The following is a 20,532-nucleotide window of genomic DNA, read 5'->3' as shown; positions in this document are numbered from 1 at the left end:
TTCCATGTTCTGGAAATCGTTCCTCTTTCTCTTTACCCATCTACCATACTTGAGTGCAGGAGCTGCAGGAGCAAGGATGGACATCAGAGATGTTGACTAACCATGTGGCGATTTGATGCTCAAGTACTCCCATGTACCAACTTCCAACATCTTCACACCTCTTTCGGCAGGAAGGTACCTCGAACTACTTCCAAGACTTCGAGCGAGATCTGTGAAGTCTTATAGGCTGGCCGCACTAGCCCTTAGAGGAAGGAAATTTTGCCGCATGACATAACCACCAGATACAGAAATGCAACAAGTTCTCGTCAGCAGACGATGGCCTCAATTCCTGATATCTTTATTCCGACTACCTAAGCATGATTTGCCAAAACTAAATACTCTCCTTTTCGTCGCCGGATGGGTTCGCTGAGCGGTTCGCGTTTCCCTGTTTGAACATATGCATTGAACCCCAGGTCGCTTTTTGGATAATAACTCGCGCTGTCATGCCGCACTTAAGAGATCAAGCGCTTGTTTCAATCTCATGCCAGCGGCAAAACCGATTACCAATCTCCCTAACGACAAATCCTCGACCGGGACAGGACATTTCCTACCTGCGGAAACTCACCGCCAACTCACTGTTTTCCTTCGTCTGGTCCTCCGTGTCGCGAGCTGGAGCTGCCATATTGAATCTCAGGGCTAAGCCTGCGAAGGCGGAGGAGTTAAGAATCAAAGAGAGAAAACACGTACTTTCCCTGAGACTTCGCGATGTAAGCATTACTCTAACCTCTCCGCCAATTCTGGGGCTTTCCCTCTGACTTTTTTGGGCGCAGGCTACTACACTTCACGATTGGTTGGAGATTGCGGGGAAGCTTGATGAACTAGATGGTAACAATGACTGGAAGGCGACTTTTGAATGTGACGAATATGACCCGATGCTTGTTCAACGGAGGCTATCTCAGCTCGAGAAGGCCCAGCATAGTTGTGACGCAGCGGCTATGATCCATATTATCCGTACCTCCCTCAGTCGCGATCTTGGAGGGATGACAAATAAGAATATATATAAGCATTCACGGATCGGGACGAAGAATCTGATAGATCAGTATATCACGACTGCTGCTGAAACGCTATCGACTTTATTGGATGTGTCGCGAAAGTATGATTTCGATGGCTCCGAGTCGAGATATTTGTTGGAACAGCTCCTCGCGGCTCGTCAAGCCTTTGGTCGAAGTGCACTTCTACTTTCAGGGGGCGCCACCTTTGGCATGAATCATATCGGTGTTGCGAAAGCACTTTGGGAGACACGATTGTTGCCACGCATTATCTCTGGTTCCTCGGCGGGTAGTATTGTTGGTGCGGTTCTGTGCGTCTATACAGATGAGGAAATGCCTGAGATCCTTGCAAATGTTGGATATGGCGATTTTTCCGTGTTCAGTGACGATGATGATAGGTTGCAAGTATTTCAACGGTTGATGAGGTTTATTAAGCACGGCTCATTTTATGACATCGCGCACTTGACCCGAGTGATGAGGGACTTTTTGGGTGACGTGACATTCCAGGAGGCTTACAATAGGACAAGAAGGATTTTAAACATTGGGGTCTCTAATGCTGGTATTTACGAGTTGCCAAGATTGCTAAACTATATCACAGCCCCGAATGTTCTAATTTGGTCTGCAGTGTAGGTGTATATTTGTGTGTCTACGGTTGCCATATAAACTGACTTCTAGCAGGGCCACGTCTTGTTCCGTTCCGCTAATATTTTCGTCGTCATCCTTGATGGCGAAGGATCCGATCACTGGAGATGTGACGGAGTGGCACGATGCCCCTCATCGATGGATCGACGGCTCAGTTGACCATGATTTGCCAATGACACGTTTATCAGAAATGTTCAATGTCAACCATTTCATAGTTTCTCAGGTTAACCCACACGTTGTCCCTTTCATTCCACACGAAGAGACCTTCTTTTTCAGCGGTGTCGTGGAAAAGCAGCTGGAGTCCAGCTGGATGCAATATCTGACCGGGGTAGCAAGAGAGGAGGCATTGCATCGAATGCATATTCTTTCTGAAATCGGGGTATTTCCTAATATCCTAAGGAAGCTCAGATCCATTATGAGTCAAAGATATCACGGGGACATCAATATCCTTCCTCAGATTCCCTATGACGTTTTCCCAAATATCCTAAGAAATCCTACTTCGGAATTTATGGTACAAGCTTGCCTCTCTGGTGAACGAGCGACTTGGCCCAAACTAGGAAGGATAAGGAATCATTGTGCAGTTGAACTCGCCCTAGACTCTGCTGTCCAAACCATGCGAGCTAGAGTTATTTTCCGTGTCGACCGTGTCGATCCTCTGGTACGCACAGTCATTGCACGGACCCCAGATCAGTCCGCGCTTCATCAACGAAGAATTCGCGCTCAAAGGAGCTGTTCATTCGACGCAAAGGCTGGTGAAGTCTCACAGGCGATTCGGCGTCCTGCTCATAAACTCCGCAAATCTCGAAGTTCAGCGTCGCATGAGAATTTTGGCTTCGATATCACCTATTCACGAATACCCACAAAAGGGTTAGGCATCCGACCGCAGAAGCAGAAGTTGTCAATGATATCCACGTCCCAGAAAACCAGCAATAGCAGCCCTTTTACTCTTGGTTTAGAGCCAGAGGAGGACCAGTTGGACATTGAACTTCCTCAGAATTTTCGGCTCCCTGAACCTATTTTGCCGAACGAAACACCTTATTCGAACATGTCAGAATGGGCAAGTGCTAGTAGGACGCAAAGCCCCGCTCGGTCACGTCGTCCATCCAACGCACAGGTCTCAGCCACAATTCCAACCCCTTCGACGGTGGCGGCTACAGCAGTCCTGTCTGCAGCCGCATTACCCACACTCATCATGAGCTCTGGATCCGCGGCTGGTGCTACTTCCCCTTCAGAGTAATACCGACACACGTTTCGTCAGTCGTCAGATTCAAGCTACTAATGGTATGGTGGCAGCGTTTCGGATTGTCAATCTCCTTCGTTTGTGGAAGGGTCGGTATCAAGGGTCTGGAAAAGTACTACATTCCCACATTGTTAGCGCTGTGTTATTTTCCTTGCATGCGCGGACATCTCTGGAGGATTCGGATAGTCTTATGACAAGGCCATGCCGTAGTGTGTTGGAATGATCAGGTGGGAATGTGCTCCGAAGAGGGACAGTTATTACGTCTCGTCAAGAACCTATTTCATGTGAAGTACTGCCTTCCCACTTCCCCAACCGAAGCATTGTTTGAGAACTCCTCGTCGTTTGAGACGGACTAGATAGACATAATAAATGCTATATTTACTTTCTGTATATTGGTCCAATGTTAACTCCGATTGTATGTGCTTGCACTTATAGATACGGGATGTTCCTCGTCCGGATTAGCGCAAGAGATGGGGTAGGACATCTTTTATGAGCAGCTCAAGAAGAATTTCATTATCCTGAAAGTTCAGCCAAGGAAAGAGTGGAGCACAATTCAAAATATCCTATATAAATCTGCTATGAGAACAATTCACTGATGGATGAGTCCATAGGAAAGAGAAACTGCGGCTGCCATTAGGTACTACTAACTCTGAGACAACGATAGTTGCTTCATTGCCTTCCTTGTCATTCAAATCCCCCGAAGCTCGATTACAGGTAACTGAACAATACCTTATAGTTCATTTACCAAGAATTGCACGATATCATCATCCTCTTCTTCTTCATTTTAGATTTATGCAGTCGAGGAATTTGACATCTAGTTACCTGAGATAGCACAGGAATTTTCCTTATCCTGAACATCTAATATATGAAGTCAATTCAACACTCTAATACATACAATAGCAAATCAAGCCATCACAAATCAGTCACTTTCAAAATATATAGATATAGATTATTCAAACAGACAAACGATCCACGAAATATGCCCACTCATACCACGAGTCCCACGCCTACATTGGCAGGCAGATACAATTAACCAACCCTCTCCACCTCCATCAGAAACCAAAAACAGAAAAACACACATACGTATGTAGATATAAAGGCTGAAAAAGGTCAACAAAAGGATAAATAAAAGATAAAAACAATTGAGAAATCGATTCAACAGAGTTTTCATTGTTATATCAGACCCTCCAAGTATTTAATCAATTTTTTTTTAAAAAATATATATTTTGCATTTATTAACAGCAAATATCTTGTGATAGATTTCCATATTTACACAAACTGCTGCCCAGAGCAACGTAGGCTATTTTTGCCGTCACTTTGACAGGAGTGGTAATACGCTATGAACAAGAATTTCAGTGGGCATATCCATGGATCCCTTCCGGCTATTAGAGGAAGAACGTCCTCATAAACTGATCATGAATTTACTCAAAAATATCGCATGGAATACCCTCATCCGCAGCGAGGAGTCCGACTACAGTTGGAGACCGTAAGATGCAGGTATTGTTGACGCAGATCGTCTCGAATACAAGAGGAACAATAACGCCATAAATACAAATCGAGAATCATGGCAGTGGAAGGGTAAGTCGGCAGATTTTGTCAGTTGTTGTGGACTTGGGGGTGGTGAAGGTCCCTCGGTAGGTTTTGTATTGTGGCGGACGTATTTAAGATCGTTTAAAGATGCTCCCACAAATTCATCTAACTATATCTGTCCTCCAACTCCATAAAAGGTTTCCCCAAAGACGGTCAACCAGCCAACGGTTTGGAAACCGTAGGGGTGAAATGCAGTCTGGTACATAAAGATACCAATCATCATCCGTCACAATACTCTGTCCGTTTGACAATGTAGTGTATTCATAATAGTCAGGGTAGAAACCGCTATCCTCCCAATCAATAATCCCCGTCACAGCATAAGTACTAGTGTTGAGATCTTGCTTTACAATGATGTTTGATTTCTTCAGATCACCATGTGTAAACACTGATCGTTATAGAGTTTTGTTTTGCTCCTCCAGAAAGGAGCGAAGCAACTTGATGTAGCAGGGACTGGCACAATTCTTGGCAGAAAATTGCAGCTCAATCAAAGCCCTTTGCAGTAGTTATGCCTTTCTATGCAGAAATTTCCATGATGCGATAATCCTTGACTCCTTGCCCACCTACGCCTCCAAGCACAGGTCCATCATCTTGCCGAAAACTTCTGAGTTGAGAAAATATCAGGTCCAGTTCCTTCTGTAGAGATAATTTTGCTTCGTGAGATAAACTCAGCCACCCCTTGTCAAGAGTGACTCCCGGAATATATGACATGAACATAGCGCGGAGATTCCCAAGCATAACCAAACCATGGGGCTTGGGGATCGGAAGATCGCCAGCATGCTCAGCAAGATATTGGAGATTGTGATATTCAGTGAGGTCTCTGCTATCGGGGAAAACTTTGACCACAATTTCGTCGCTGCACTTGACCACAACCCCTCTAATTCTGAGTTCAAAGAGCATCTCAGAATGCAAAATCAGTGCTTTCAATGATGCCGCAAGAGAAGCTTCATAAGAATTGCTGTTCGTCTCCGAGTACTTTCGGGGAAGGGTCAAAGCCTGGTCGGAGAGCGGGTAAAGAATATTGGCGGTGTCAATGGCATCAAGTTTTTCCCGGACCCAGTCGCGAGGTTTCTCTGGCTGCTGCAGAGCCTTCGCGTTTTCATGTTTCCTCGGCATCGCCCATCTGTATCTGCGAGGATAATCTGAGGGGAAACGACCATGCAAGTCGATTTCGGGGTGAGCAATGACCTCATCATAGAGGCTGTTTATGGTCCGGAGGTTGTAGCGGCCAGCCTCAGAGAGTTCCTGATATTGGGCCCTTCGATGGGCACGCATATATGTAGCTCCAACAACTGATAGGAGATCTGCGGCGGGGTCCTTTTCGAGCGCTTCGTGGAAAGCTTGCATCAGGTCCCTGTTCATTTGCATAGCATCGGGCTTCTCAATGGTAAGAATCTTTGGTGCTTCAAGTCTGCTGCCATTGTTCGCTAGAAGGTCAAGTCACTGCTCTGGCTAAGGTGTTTGTTTATGAGAGATAGCACGAGATTCAGACAACTGAAAATTAAATTAAAGAGTGATCAATAATCAAGATCTAAAGCAAAGAAAAAACCTGGTCTTTCAATGCAGAAGATCAGAGAATGAGTCGACATTAGATGAAGCTGTGAAAACTGCCAATTGCAAAATAATATTGTGGCGGACGTAAAGGTTGCAAAAACAGATTTCCCCAGCCAGCTTTCTTTTTAGAGAAATAATATCAAAACCTATTCAATATCACATCAGTCACAGTGTATCTTAATTAAAACATTTTGTTTTGCTTAAAAACCTGCTATCCAGGCTATATAAGTTAGGGTTCATCACGTGTGGTGCTCCGCTTGCCAGCTCAATCACCACCAGCGGACGAATCACGCCAATCCTTTCAACATATTTCACCACTTCTCGGGACTCACAAACGCCCACAATAGTGGGGCTACTAACCATCACCTTTGATAGTAACCATCAGGCTGCTCCACAGGAGGTAGCAGAGTCGGACCTCGCAGCCCGACTTCTTGAGCTTTGGCATTGGGACATCGCTGATGCGTCCATTGGCGGTTAAGCATGAAAAATTTTAGTCGATTTGGCATGCCTCCAGTACTCCCCGGGTACTTTGAAAGGTCCAGATCTTCCCATTAGTTATGAGAGGAATTAAGTGTGTATAGGTATATGCACAGTGCATACATTATTTCTAGCAGCAGTCTAATGGTGTGCCCGAGCGGGTGATCTTCAGGAGTTTAATAGCTCCTTTGAACATAGATTCAGCCCTCTCAACTCAACAAGCCAACATACCAAACGGTACTATGACTGGAAACCTTTATAACTTTCTATTATAGTTGCTCACAAGCATGGTTAGGCTGCCTCATGTAACAACAATGTCATCAAATGGGCTTACTTGGAGCCATCGTTTCCTTCTGCTCCACAGCCTTGCGGGGTCCATCACAGATGAGGGGCATCATTTCCCCCCCTTTGTTCTGCGATTTCTCAACTAAACCCCACCTGGGTGAATACGAAAGTGAAACTAATCTCGCGGACTGCTGTTCCCCCTGCTGACTTCTGGATCGGAAAGCCCCGTCTCTCCTGATCACCTCTTCCCCATCACCCGTTTAAGATTCCTTGGCTATGTATGCCATGCTTAACCTCGGAAAACTGCCAGGGTCCCTGTAGCGTGAGGAAAGGGGGGGAAATGCAAGTTTGAACAACGTAATCGTGGGAAATCAGTTTGCAATTCCGCACCATGACGGAACTGCCTGATTCGTGATCCGTGAGTACACGGGGCCGGTTGATCCCTATGGCGAATGTTCTGTTGAAACAATTATTGGCTTCTGGGGTCAAAGCCCAGACTAGGGTGATCGACCGCGGGAACAATAATGGAGCCTTTGGTGGAGGGTAGGCCGCTTAGCGTTGAATGATATGGGTGGGATGCATTTGTTGTTAGTATGTGATGAGCAAATCAGAATCATGACCCCTCCCTGTTTGCCAGGTGTAGTTAGAATGGCGGCTGAGGGCGCTGATCCCTGGAAGGTATAAATTAACAAAGAGATTAAGTACCTGCACACTCTATCAGATTGCGACCTGACCCCTGGCATGAATAGTCACTGAGAAGACAAGCATTTATCTCACCTCCAGTTTACTGCGTAGGTGAACTAATATCCATTCAAGTAGGTTAAGTTATTTGATTCATGGTATATCTCTGGCTGTTCATTTCTCTGATTATTATGGCTAGCTTCGCATATGGTACCATCCGATTAACCTTATCGAGTCAGGAATCAACTGCACAGCACTTCTCGAAAATACAACGTAAAGGCTTGGAGACGAAGAGAAAACGGAAAATAGTCAAAATCACACGCAAATTCGGGCTTTTACATTTAGAAATGTAATCCTCTCCTAATACAAATCTGTAGTCCCTGAGTGGTTGTAATGGATGGTTTCTCCTAAGCTACCTTGGTCAGCCGCTAAAAAATGGGAAGCTAAAAGGAACACTGGAAGGTCAGAAACAATTGTGATCCGGTTTCACTTTTTCTGCACAGGGAATAGTTGCACGCATCTTCCTTTGGGCAGAACAATTTTGGAGCATTCCTCCACTTTGGGATTGGTTGGATCCGCCGCACATTCATTTATATAACTGTGCTTTTCGACTCTGAGTGTTAGGATGACATTAGTAAGTTGACGGATTTCCATTCCTTGTTTTTAATATCTTTGTCAAGTCGAATCGTAGGGGTAGGAGTGCATGTCAAAAAGAAGGATTGTTTGGCTTCAGAATGATGAAGTTATAAATCGCCAAGGCCTGATATTGCTAATCGCGTGATAGGTGTGGACAGCATTGGAGGATGTGGCTTGCAGTGGAAAGGAACATCCAATTATGCTAAGATTGGCCATGCACTCTGTATTTAAGAGTGTGGTTCTAGCATTCTGCGAATGGGCCTTGGGTTGAGGAAAATGCATATGGGTTCGAGAGCTGAAGCTTTCAAGAAGAGGAACGGCAGTGTTAGCCATCATGAATTACTGGATGTTGAGTTTGATTGTTTTTCTCTCGAAAATCATGTGGATGGTGGCGTGAATTTTCCAGTACATATGATGGTAAACGGTGGGGGCGGAAAGTTTGGATGACACATTCGTAAGTGGTGATTCCTCGTCCGGGTATGATGGCGGTTGCTTTTTGGCCTGTCGTTATAGTTTCTCATCGGTTATAGCGAAATTTTTTGGTTCGTAAACAGAGGATCAAATGTGGTGGAATGAGAAATATGAGCCACCGAAACGACTAATTTTCGCTCTTGTCAATGTATTGATGGTTGTGTTATTGCGCTCCGTACCGAGCAGAAGGCTGACCGTTCCCGCGAGAGTCGGTCTCTCCACATACTATTAAGAAATGACTAAAAAGCTTGTTGTTTGCATGCTCATTATAAATTTTCTCTGTAACCGTCGCAAATGCGGAGAGCAATGCCAGGATTCTGCAGGTTCAAGTGAAGGACCAGAATGACCAGGCTCCACGACCTTGCTGAAGTGGACGATGAGACTGTGACGGGGCTAATGCGTACCGAATTACAATTGGTGAAATTGGTGAAACTTGTTGGGACATGCACGGGATACGCGAATGAAAAAAAAAGTTATCTGGACTTTCCGTGGGGAACAATAATGATGATGACAGCCGATGGAAGTGCAGGGAGAACTGTTTTGTTTCAATCAACTTTTCCCCAACCCGATAAAACAACCAATCAAATTAGTGGATCTGGTCATCAAACACATTATGTTGGCAGTTGAGCTTCCTTTCCACGTCGGTACATAAATACCCGGGATAATTAAGCAGGGATATATTTCCCCTTTGGTGTGCATACATTCGGAGGGGGCAGATCGCGAGTCTGCATTCCAGAGAGTGGTGGCACACGTCTATCTATCTGCGGAGAATAGGCCAGAGTTAAGCGCTGTGCCGCCTGATCTAAATATTAGTGCCAGTTTTAATGACGAAAGGCAAAGTGTGGCCAACCAAGCCCACCAGAATTTCATTGGACTTGAAGATCGAGTTGTTGCGCTCTCTCTAGCACATTTTTACGCGTGTCAAACATCAACAGCATTTTCCAGTGTCGATCGTGCTGGGTGATCCGGGGGGGGGGGGATGAATCGCCAATCATAACAGAAACGCATAGTCTTGTCCACCATGGCCTACACCATGTAACATTAGAAATGCAGGATATCGGGACGATTGACTTTCCCGCAAGATGTCGGGAGGAGGAGCTCTGGAGGAAGCGGGAGAGTGGCAAACCGTCGTTCAGGAACTACAGAAACGACAGGTCAGCTCAGTATCGCCCATCCCATTATTGTGTGTATGCTTGAGGATAGAAGGGAACAGAAGGGAACAAAATCGAGTCCAACCTGGTTGGAGATGGGATGCACTGCATACACTGCACGTAGTACATCTGTAGACTGTGCTCCGTCAGATGCAGTCAAGGATGAGCCGGCAGGGGATTATGTAATTCCTATTGGCCCAGCTGGGGACGCTAACCCGCAAACGGCATCCGCACGGCCAGCCGCAAACAAACGCTGCAAACTGCCAATTGGAGCCTCCGTGGATCGTTGGCTTGTAGCCTTGGATCGTCCGCTATTCTGTCTGCTGCCAACATTTTTCCTCTTGTGTGCTTCCAAATCGCTGGTCCTCGCGCATTGTGCAAAATGGCTGCTGCATTTGCCTCCAAAACATTCTGTTTGGGCCTATCAGATGGCGCCCCCAGTCGGCGACCAGCCTGACTTTTGGCCCCCGCGGCTACCTGATCAAAAAGTCAGCCTCCCCAAAGACTTCAGATTCGAACTAGAACTAATAGTGTGGTGATGAACCATTCTGATGGGAAGTCTTGGGCAATTTCAACAGAAAATGTCATACGTACTCTTCATGGGGTTAGGCCTTGCATCTTGTCTCAGCTGCCGGATGCTTGTATGTATGGGTGGATGGCTCCGGTTGAGATCGCCTACACTTTCTTCTCCCTTCCCTGTCAAATGAGGGGCCTGCTGGCCCATCCAACGGCAACTGCTGAGAATGAATGCGTGCAGATACGTATTTAATTACCGAATTGATTCGGCCTCTGTCCCACTGGTAATTGTGTTGTTAAAGATTACCGAATTATGTATGGGATCATCGAAACGTCTTGTTAAGACCGAATACCCAGTTGTTTACTTCCTAACGCTAGGGGATTTGATACTTGAAAATTACACATTATTCAAGTTCTATGCATCCGGTCAATCACTCGCGATGGCTGATCAGTTTCCCGTGACCATTGGTCCGCGGACCCGCCCCCAGACACTTTTAACTAGGTGCCTTTGCTTTTTCTAAATATTGTAAGGACGGGCTCATTGACTTTACCCCTCTGCAACTAATCTTTCTATATTTGGGGATTTGGCCTCTTCTTTATCGCAGCAAACTTGCCTTTTTCCGACCTATTTACTTTAATTAGATCGAGACGGATGACTTAAACCTGGTTTCATCCAACTCCCAGGTAGGATTTGTATATCAGCAAACCCCTCCATAGCCAGCAAAGAAGCCAAGATTTGTCAGAATACTGTCTTCTTCTCGACTCTTGTGAAACCTCTTCCATCTCGACTTAAATCTTCTTTTTTTTCTGGTTTGCCTCTGTTCAAATTATTCTATGGCCCTTGTGGCTTGAATATTCCTCACGGCTCCGGAGTACCATTGTGGTGGTCCTGGCGTACCATACTTTCTCAGGCAGATCTTTCTTCTTGGACATGCTCAGGCAACCTGCGAATTCACCGCTCCATGCAGTATTTTAATGCCTAGCTCTGCCACTTGAACGGCGTGAGCTCGAGCTGTGAATAAAAAGAACGCGAACTTTTTTAAGGAAGGAAGAATACTCATTTTCGCCTTTCACCCCAAACATCGAAATCATCTCACTGTATATAGGGGATCCTAGGACACCCTCCTCTCCCTACCTTGGCGCAAAGCTTGATTATTTTCGCTAGCCTCCAGCCTCGTGGAATTAAATAGTCAATCCAAAATGCCACTCGCCTGGCTTCACGACTATCTAGAAAGGCGCAGAATCCGACGGAATGGAAATCGAAGGGTCCTTGACGAGCGATTTGGGGATCCAGATATTACCGCGCCGATGGCGGGTGGCTGGAACCAACTGCCAGTTGTTCAGACAACTTCTGCGAAACAAGTCTTGATGGGCGCTGAACAAGAGAGCAACGGAAAGGGATCGAATATCTGGATGAAATGCTGTTTTTGCGACCGCGAGGACGAAAAGGATATCCTATGCTCCAATCCTCAACTATCGTCAACTCCCACTGAGAAGGAGGGCTGTACCCCAAATCCGTCCGCGCGGAACTCCGGTGGTGCTGGCTTCGTCTACAAGCCTGCCAGCGAGGAATTTTTCAAAGAAATGGCTGGAATAGGCAAATCAAAGTCGTCGCCTACAATGCCCAATTCTAACGATTCCGAGAAGCACAGAAGTAAATTCTCCACCGTAAGCTGTGATCCAAGTTTTATGGACCCCGTCGCGTCGTCAGATTTCCCACATCACCCCTCATATCATAGCCAACCTCGGACAGCCTCATCTTCAAACACACCTGTTGGGTCCAGAAGTCCAAGTAGCACGCTCGTTTCCTCCGGCGACAGACATCTTTCCCAAACTAGCCCAGCCCTTTCTTTCTTAAACACACCAAGCACAGCGAAGCAGAGCTCTGCTGGCAGCATTTATTTAGAAACGGAGAAGACACCACTGGAACCGGTCAACGAACGACATCATACTCCCGTTCAGGTTCCCGTTCCCGTGCAGCCAACAGTGCCAACTAAGTCGAAGAATAATCGCAAGAACAAGAGAGCAGTTACAGAAGAGCTTGTTCCTTCGGATGAGGACCTATTTGGGTAATCACTTTTTTCAGGCTTGTTTTTCCTAGTTTAACTGGCTGGCTTAGGTTTTGATATATGTGGTCTTGTTTCGTCAGGAGACGATACCTTATGACATTGGGGTTGGAGATTTGTCTTACTTTCATGCCAACTAACCGCGAACTATGTATGGGCTATGTATGGTGCTGGTGGATTGGTTATAGATTTTATTTACCATGGTCTCTAGACCTATATTGTCTCTTGGTTGTTTCTTTTGTGTTCTTCGTTTATACCCCGGGAATATCCTGCAACCCCGAGCTTTCTTCTACCACTTTATTTTAGGCCATATATCTAACGGGTGGGAACTGTGTACGTCTTGGAGCATGGAGTTGGTTGCTTTTTGGGGGATGATTATTGGGTAAACAATTCTAGCATATTTGAGCGATGTATTTCCTGCTATGACTAACAGATTCATTCTGTGTGTGGATTAGCTTTACCTTTTGCACATCATTATCATTCACCATTATATTCATTGGATAAGCATCTATGTGGAAATTTTGGGAAATATCACGTTAATGGCATCATTTTGCGGCACAGTTGCTTACGCATTACCTCTGCCGCAACAATAAACAGCTAAACATCGGGATAGAACAAACGTCAAGCCGCTGTTTGACCACTCCTGCCCCATCCAACAGCTTAGCTTCATTTCTCTGTTAATTTTCTTTTTTCTTGGCCCCCGGAACAAGTTATCTCCATCTTTCTAGCTCCGTCTATGAGTTGTCCGAGAAGGGCGTGCATTTGGCCCCCAAGACCTTCGTTGCCGCCAATGGACATTCCCCCCCCAATGCTGGCCCGTTCGCTTCTTTTTTTTCCTTTTTTCGGGTTTTCCCTTTCTTTTCTTTTCCGTTTCCTTTCCTTTCCTTCGTTTTTTTTGTAGAGACCTTTTTCCGATATTTTTGTGATTGAAGAAAAGAGTTACCTAATATGCAGACCCAACCACCTCATAAAGTCCCTCGCTGGTGATGCGACATATTGCACAAATCGCAGCTTCTCCCCTTCCCTTTCTCGCCCGCTTCTCATCTTGTCATAACCACGTGTAGTTTAACCCAAGCTGTGGTTTGTGTGGAGCCCTATAATCCACCCCAACGAACGAATAGCTACTGCGTCGATTGATAGATAGATATTCGTAGATCTGCCCCCAGAGTACGGAGTATTTCGTTTACTAACGTTGAGCAGGGATTGAGTAATAAAATTATTAAGGGAACGAACCTGCTCTTGTCTCCTAGGTCGCTTCGGCCGCCATTGTCGATCCATGCATCTGCTTTCTTTTCTTCTTTCGATGAAGCTGGTCGAGGCAGGAGGAAGCCACCAACAGCGATAGATGAAAGGCTCCGCCAGGACTCAGGTATTGGGCTGATTGGGAGAGCAATAGTTAATATGCTAGCCTGGTGCATTTGGGGGCCGCGATGTTCGACCGCTTAGCCAGCCCAAAATTCAGGGCCGATGTGGCTGTTCGTATCTAGCTAGTTTCTCTGCCGCCACCTAACTTAGCCGGACGGGAGAGCTTTGAGCCTCACTCGCCAACTGCTTTTGTTCGGATTTTGACCAATTTGAGGATGCACCATAATACTCCGCGTATTAACTCGTGATTTGAACTCGTCCATTATCGAAATGGAGACAAAAGCCAGAAAATGCGGGGGACTCGGCGACCCAAATCCCCCCATTGTGGATGCATACAGTCTAACTAATTGCTTGGGTTCTTATGCCGCTCATATTGTCAACGCCTCATTTGCTTCATTATCAATGACTCGGACCTAGATTTGGCAAGGGACAATATGACTCGGAGGCCAGTTGCTTGTCCCTTGAAGTCAGCCTGTTCCAGACATTACTTAGGGATGCCTGAACCACGGAATCGGCGCCCGCTAATATCGTTCTGCTCCCCAACTTCCAGAGATAGGGAAACAAGGCCAAAATTGGGTTTGAAAAAGCCTACAAGGCTCACTTCACTCTGAGTTCTCCATTCTCACAGCTACGATGGCAATCATCCTGATGCCATTCATTGTCGTGAACACGTTGCAGCTTTGGACACTCCCCCGAATCCTCGGTACGCACACTTCAATGGATATGGGATTACTTTTCTGTTAATTTCCCATCTTGTGTGGGCGACTTTTTCCAAAGTAGCACACAACTTTTATGAGCTTCCAGGAGGCCAGATCCTCCCATTTTACTCCACTTTCATTGACCTGAGTCAATCATGCATTCCTTCAGTGTCCCCGCTGGTTGAATGGACTAAAACCTGCGGACCCAGTGTTAGTCTACGGTTGCCCCTGAAGGGTATTCCTCTGCCTCACCACAACCGAGGCAACACTGAAAAAATGATCGGGACACAGGGCGCAAACTTCGAACCGCGCTTATCGGCTATGTAATAAACCTCATTTTGTTAAGGTTTTAAACGGGTCCCAGTACCATTCCTTCATGGTGCCCTACCACTCCCACTAGGACGAATTCGCAAACTTGAGATACTTCACACTAAACTATCACCAGTCAGTGTGAATGCGGGGTGCGTGAAAAATGGGGACGTAGACCCACAGCTGATGAGGGGATTTATTGCTGGTTTTCTGGGGAATGACTGAGTGAAAAAGTGCTGCTTTGGTGGTAAGTAAAGAATTTTTAAGAGCCGAGAAAAAAATTCATGATTCATCGTAATTTTTCTCCTTTTTTTCCTCTCCTGCCCTTCTTTCTAGCCGCGAAATAAAGGACTGAGAATAATTCCCGTAGATACTTGGAAAATATCTGATCTGAATCCATCGGCTCATTCGAGGTTGTGTTCGGCATTGAAATTGCCGAGCCATCCTCAGAATAGCCGACGAACAAGCGAAGTTCTCCAACCACCACAACCTGAGACAGCCCCAAGCTCTCGGAAGACAACCCTCTGTTGATCATTGTGCAAGACCAAGAACTTGGAACAAATGCCATTCGAATTCCAGACTAATTACTCTAGCTTTCATCCTTCTCAGTATGTTGCCAATTGATTGGATTGACTGGGGCAATCCAATGCCGTGTTATCAGAAGACACCATAGGGATTGGCCCAATAAATCCACCTTCTTCATAGGATCGGGACTTATCGGTTGATGTAGCCATTCGGCTGGGAGCGATGACTCGCGCCTGCTCCCATGAAGACGCAGTTAACCTTATATATCTTGCTTTCAACCCCCAGGGGCAGCCCCTGTCCTTTATACTTCACTAGCAGAATCAACTTTTCTTCTTGTATGTGCATTTTTTGTTCCCAAAAGCCTCTCGATGTAATGGAGGCTAATCCTGCGACCCGTGCCGACCTAATCCCAGGTACAATTCACCTGGTTGACATTGCGAGCGAAACACAGTTGGAACAACATGACGAAAGCCAAAGGGACATTGTGCTCGTTCCTAGGCCAAGTGCGGACCCAGAAGACCCATTAAATTGGAGCCGGAAACGGAAATTGCTGCAAATCGCGATGGTCTACGTCTACACCCTTGGAGTCGGCATTCCAACCACGTTGCAATACAGCGTGCTCGCCGATATAACAAATGATACAGGAATTTCAACGGGAGAGCTTGTCACTGGAACTGGGCTTATGTTTCTATTTTTGGGATGGGCATGCTTGATCTGGCAACCGATCGCCCTCACATTTGGCCGCCGAGGTGTCTATATTTTGTCTTGCCTGCTCTGCGTACCGATCATGGTTTGGACAGCGTACTCGAAAACCGGAGGCGAATGGTACGCCCATCGGATACTTCTGGGCGCGTTCGCTTCACCTATTGAGTCTCTGCCAGAGATATCTGTTCCCGATATATTTTTCGCCCATGAGCGTGGCCAGTGGATGGCGACATATGTCCTGTTCCTATGTGGTTCGAACTTCATCGCGCCATTAATTGCTGGATGGTTTAATGACGCATTCGGCTGGCGGTGGACCATGCACCTCGGAGCCATGATATCGGCAGCTGCAGCCGTGATTTTATTCTTTGGCATGGAAGAGTCTCTCTATTTCCGTCCCACTGTGGAAGGGCAAGAACTCGATGCTGCCACAGTTTCTCAGTCCGAGCATCCTACCGTCACCCAGGTCAGCGACGAGAAAGCTGGTGCTGATAGCAATATCTCTGCAAATAACTCGATCATGCAGTCGGCTTCTTCTTTCCGCCCTCCCCGCACCTACATACAGAAAATGGCACTTTTCGTCTCCAAGCCCGGGCGACCCAGTAACAAAGAAATGTTTAAAATGATGTATCGGCCCCTCCTGATCATGTTACATTTCCCCTGCACCGATTGGTCTGGGTTCCTTTACGGTATCAGTCTTTCGTGGTATAACGTGATGAACGGTACAGCGTCTCCAGTTCTTTCCGCCGCGCCTTACAACTGGTCAGCGGCTAAAGTTGGTTCGGCATACGTCGCGCCGATTATTGGTGGAATCTTTAGTATGATATGGTCCGGTGTCATCGCAGACAAGTTTGCTATTTACCTTGCACGTCGCAACAAAGGGGTAAGAGAGCCGGAGCAACGCCTTTGGCCACTCGCTTTGACGGCGCTTATCACTACTAGTGGTCTCATTACTTGGGGTGTTGGTGCAGCTTATGGAGTCCATTGGATATGTCTAATGTTTGGAATGGGAAGGATGGCATTCGGTTTCATGACTGGTGGCTCTTCGCAATCTCTATAATGTCGATTGCTTTAAAGAGCTAAGTGGGGAAACCATGGTTTCCGTCACTATTATTCGGAATACGCTTGGGATTCGCTTTTAGTTATGGAATTACCCCTTGGGTGGAGACACAGGGCATGCGCAATTGTTTTATCACGGCGAGCATGGTAGCGCTGGTCTGTTCGCTGACTTTTTTGCCCATGATATACTTTGGAAAAAGGCTTCGCAAGTTTTCAAAGGACATGTATTGGCAGTATGTGTCCACTAGCGCGTTTGGTGGCCATTGATACGGTTAAAATGATCTGAGGAGAAAGCCGATCTGGGATATTTCTCTACCGACATGCACTCATCAATACTAGTAATAATGTATGTTCTAGATGGTTTCACCCCTTCTCGTGTCATAAGATGATGGAGATGAATTGCTGGTCTTTGCGGGCATCAGGGTTGCCACCATTGTATATATATATATATATAAAATACTATTGATTTTCTATAAAAGCCCATACCCTGTACATAGTTAAACACTTAATTACTGAATTTTCATTGGGGTCGCGGCCAGCACTCTGTATACAATATTTGGAAACATCATCTTCCGAATGCCACACCACCGAACAAACACTCCGTAATCTTATTGGAGGATAAATCACCAACTTCTAAAAGAAAAATGGCGTGCGGGAGGGATTTCCTTCACCAGTCACATGACAACAACTCTGACGACTCTCCGGGCCTTGACTCGCAGCTTTTGGCCCGCAAGCACAGTGCAGTACTTTACAGATAGTTTAGCGGTGAGATCCTGCTAGTAGGAGCCTTGGTGCCTTGTCGACCATCCGGATATATACCCCGCTTGAGATCAAGTGCTTGTGTGATTGAAGAGCCTTTGCCGCTCCGAAACTCCCCTGTTTGTGGATTCATCCAGTCAGAAGTCGGAAGGTAGGTGGGCAAGGGTACTTTTTATTTCAAACCAGGAAGAAAATTAGCACACTGAGTAATTCAATCTTTTGATTCTGTCATAAGTCTTGATCTACTGCGTAGGGTCACATAGTTTTGGCAACCCAGTAAACCGGGGGTTATCACAGTCTTTTGTATGGGCTAACCAGCTTATGAGACTTGGATAACGTCCAATGCCCCTAGATTGTGAGCGCGGGGATTGAGTCTAGCGGGGTAGCTCTTCACAATTGCTCCAATTGCAGTGACCAAGTTGCGAAAGCGGAAGGGAAAACACAGGATCCCCAACACAATTGATTATCCGGTAACTTAACCCGTTGGTTCGACGGGATGAAAATACTTCCCCATGTAAAAAACAAAGTATATCTCTTGTCGCGGTTGAAACGTCGTTGAAGAATATCACTGTCGTTTGTAAATGTGTGTGTAGTCCCATCCATGGATGTTTATTTACAAGGGCAGGACAGAGCACAAGTTGCGTTTCTACCGCGGCAAAACAGGGCCTTTCTCCAGGCCAAATTCCCCGGTGAAAAAAGTGGCAAGTTGGCTATTGCTGCGGGCTCAGGGGGACATAACCATTGCTGCAGCGAGAAAAATTCAAGTTTGTTTGATTACTGCTGCTTTGAGAGCGATTGCTTGCGCAAAAGATCTATGGGCACTGTGCATTCATTCCTTCCGAGGAGACATCACTCCTGAGTTTGGTGGTGAAAAGATTCTTGTCCTGAATGCTTCAGGGGTAGTATCATGGGTGTTGCTAGTTCATGTCGACAGAAGAAACAGAAACCTCCCCAGGAGTGCAGCCGAAACCCTGCCGGTGTCGGGATTTATTGAGCAGGTTTGGGTTGTTCAATGTGCGAAGTTCTCTCGTCCACTCAAAGCGAGAGAGCCTTGGGTGCGATGTGAACAACGATGAGCTAGAGGCAGCGTAGTGGCGAATGGGAGTTCATTATCTGCTGGTGAGGTTATTCCAGCCTCGCCCTCCAACTTGGTGGTCAGAGAATCATCCACGATGCGGGCAATGGCGCCATCACACTGCGATGCACGCCAACTTTCCAAGACGCTTGTGCACAGTCTTCACGCTGCTTGGCCGTCGTAAATCGTGATTCGACATGTCGGAAAGGACTCCCGCGACTGATCCAGGGCAACCTGCCAATCACATCTCCATTGCCAGACTCGCATCCTTCATGCAATCATGGCTGGCCATGTCACTCACCCAGATCACTACTACGCTGTAGTATGGACATCCATGGAGTTGCCCAAGAATGTCCGAAGTCTGCAGTCTGTAGTCTCATCCGATTTTGATCAATTTGTTTTCATCCGCATTTCAGGCGCTACAGAAACCCCGCCTACAAGGGCGGTTTCTTAGGAGCTGTTGGCGGAAAAAGCTTGATGTGGTGTGCCTATGGTGCCATTTGGTGTTTGGTGAAGGGCAAGCCAGCTCCCTCAGTACTCCGTAATGACAATGGGCTTTCTGTTCACACGCCCGACCGCCGAAGCACACATCCATCACGGCCCTGCAAGCCACAGTGGTTGGTAAGGCCTGTTGTGGGGAACGAATGCTGTTAGATCAGCAACTCTCCCTGTTCACAACTCGAATCAGAGCTTTAACCAAAAGTTTCCAACCAGATGGCGATTTATGGGCCGCATTTCCCATTCGACATATGCGTCAAAGAATCCCTTCATCTCAATTCCAGTATTTGCCTTGCAGCAGCGGCGCATGTAGATGCGAGACAGCCCTTTTTTTGCGCATCTTGTATGACAACATTTGTACTCCTTCAACCTTTCCGAATGATTTCGTTCTCCCACCTTAAGGGAAGTCCACCTCTAATACGGGACAATTCTGGTGTTTATTACCTTGACTTTATTTTCCTTGCTTCCAATCAGTCCGCGATTAGAAGGAGACTCTGCCCAGCTGCTGGTCATATATCTTTGTGGAGATGCTCACACCCCTTGCATTCTACTTCACTCTTGCAAAATATCTTGAACACCTCCCTGCTTGCGGCATCTGGCTGCCTCAGCAGAGGGCAAAAGGGCACTTGGTCGGAAAGTAGGCCGTCTTCTTTCAAAAGACTCGGGCTGTTGCTGCGGGCTGCAAGATTCGGTTTATGCGAAGCTCCCACTTGGCCAACATCATTTCTTTCGTGCTGCATTTACGATATTGATTGAGCAAATTCCACAACCATGTTTCTTTCTTCCCTGATCTTGTCGCTTCTCTTGACCCGCGAAGGATTCGGATTACTGGTTACAAACGGATCTCCATGTCAATCGTCCTGCCACACGACGTCTTTTAACACTACTCCAGATGCTGTCGTATGTCAAGATCAAGAATACAACTCCCCACCCGGAACTTATTTCCAGGAATGTGTAAAGTGTGAACTACGAAGCACTTTCTTCCGTCCACGTTCCTTCGAGACGTATGACACGGATGTTAAATGGGGATTGTGTATGCATAAACCAGCATTAGTAACGACTGCACCATGGCCATCGCTGACGATATTATAGACAACCTCCGTTATCTGCTTTCAGCATGTATATTCAATTTTCCAGAAAAAAAGGCAGATTCTGTGTCCAGTCCGTGCCAGGTGACGTGCGACCCTCTTTGGGGGAGGCCATCAAAG

The 20,532-nt window shown here is 46.5% G+C and overlaps 4 protein-coding genes across 4 annotated transcripts; 3 read left to right on the top strand and 1 right to left on the bottom strand.

The window, feature by feature from the left end:
- Window positions 1–482: 482 nt before the first annotated feature.
- Window positions 483–3,557, top strand: HCAG_06225 (conserved hypothetical protein; the record flags this gene model as incomplete). Its single annotated transcript, XM_001538570.1, has 5 exons — window positions 483–746; window positions 810–1,654; window positions 1,707–2,903; window positions 3,346–3,385; window positions 3,522–3,557. 5 exons carry the CDS (start codon window positions 483–485, stop codon window positions 3,555–3,557), a joined length of 2,382 nt encoding a protein of 793 aa, XP_001538620.1.
- Window positions 3,558–4,331: 774 nt separating this feature from the next.
- HCAG_06224 (predicted protein) lies at window positions 4,332–6,907 on the bottom strand (the record flags this gene model as incomplete). Its single annotated transcript, XM_001538569.1, has 6 exons — window positions 4,332–4,381; window positions 4,667–4,841; window positions 5,065–5,924; window positions 6,412–6,506; window positions 6,760–6,794; window positions 6,863–6,907. 6 exons carry the CDS (start codon window positions 6,905–6,907, stop codon window positions 4,332–4,334), a joined length of 1,260 nt encoding a protein of 419 aa, XP_001538619.1.
- A 4,561-nt stretch (window positions 6,908–11,468) lies between these two features.
- Window positions 11,469–12,341, top strand: HCAG_06223 (predicted protein; the record flags this gene model as incomplete). Its single annotated transcript, XM_001538568.1, has 2 exons — window positions 11,469–11,922; window positions 12,175–12,341. 2 exons carry the CDS (start codon window positions 11,469–11,471, stop codon window positions 12,339–12,341), a joined length of 621 nt encoding a protein of 206 aa, XP_001538618.1.
- Window positions 12,342–15,604: 3,263 nt separating this feature from the next.
- Window positions 15,605–17,376, top strand: HCAG_06222 (conserved hypothetical protein; the record flags this gene model as incomplete). Its single annotated transcript, XM_001538567.1, has 3 exons — window positions 15,605–16,816; window positions 17,076–17,225; window positions 17,350–17,376. 3 exons carry the CDS (start codon window positions 15,605–15,607, stop codon window positions 17,374–17,376), a joined length of 1,389 nt encoding a protein of 462 aa, XP_001538617.1.
- Between the last annotated feature and the right edge of the window lie 3,156 nt (window positions 17,377–20,532).

Source organism: Histoplasma capsulatum, genomic scaffold (genome assembly GCF_000149585.1).
Source record: "Histoplasma capsulatum NAm1 scaffold_7 genomic scaffold, whole genome shotgun sequence".
Classification (NCBI taxonomy): Eukaryota; Fungi; Ascomycota; class Eurotiomycetes; order Onygenales; family Ajellomycetaceae; genus Histoplasma; species Histoplasma mississippiense.
This window is presented reverse-complemented; position numbering and strand designations above follow the sequence as displayed.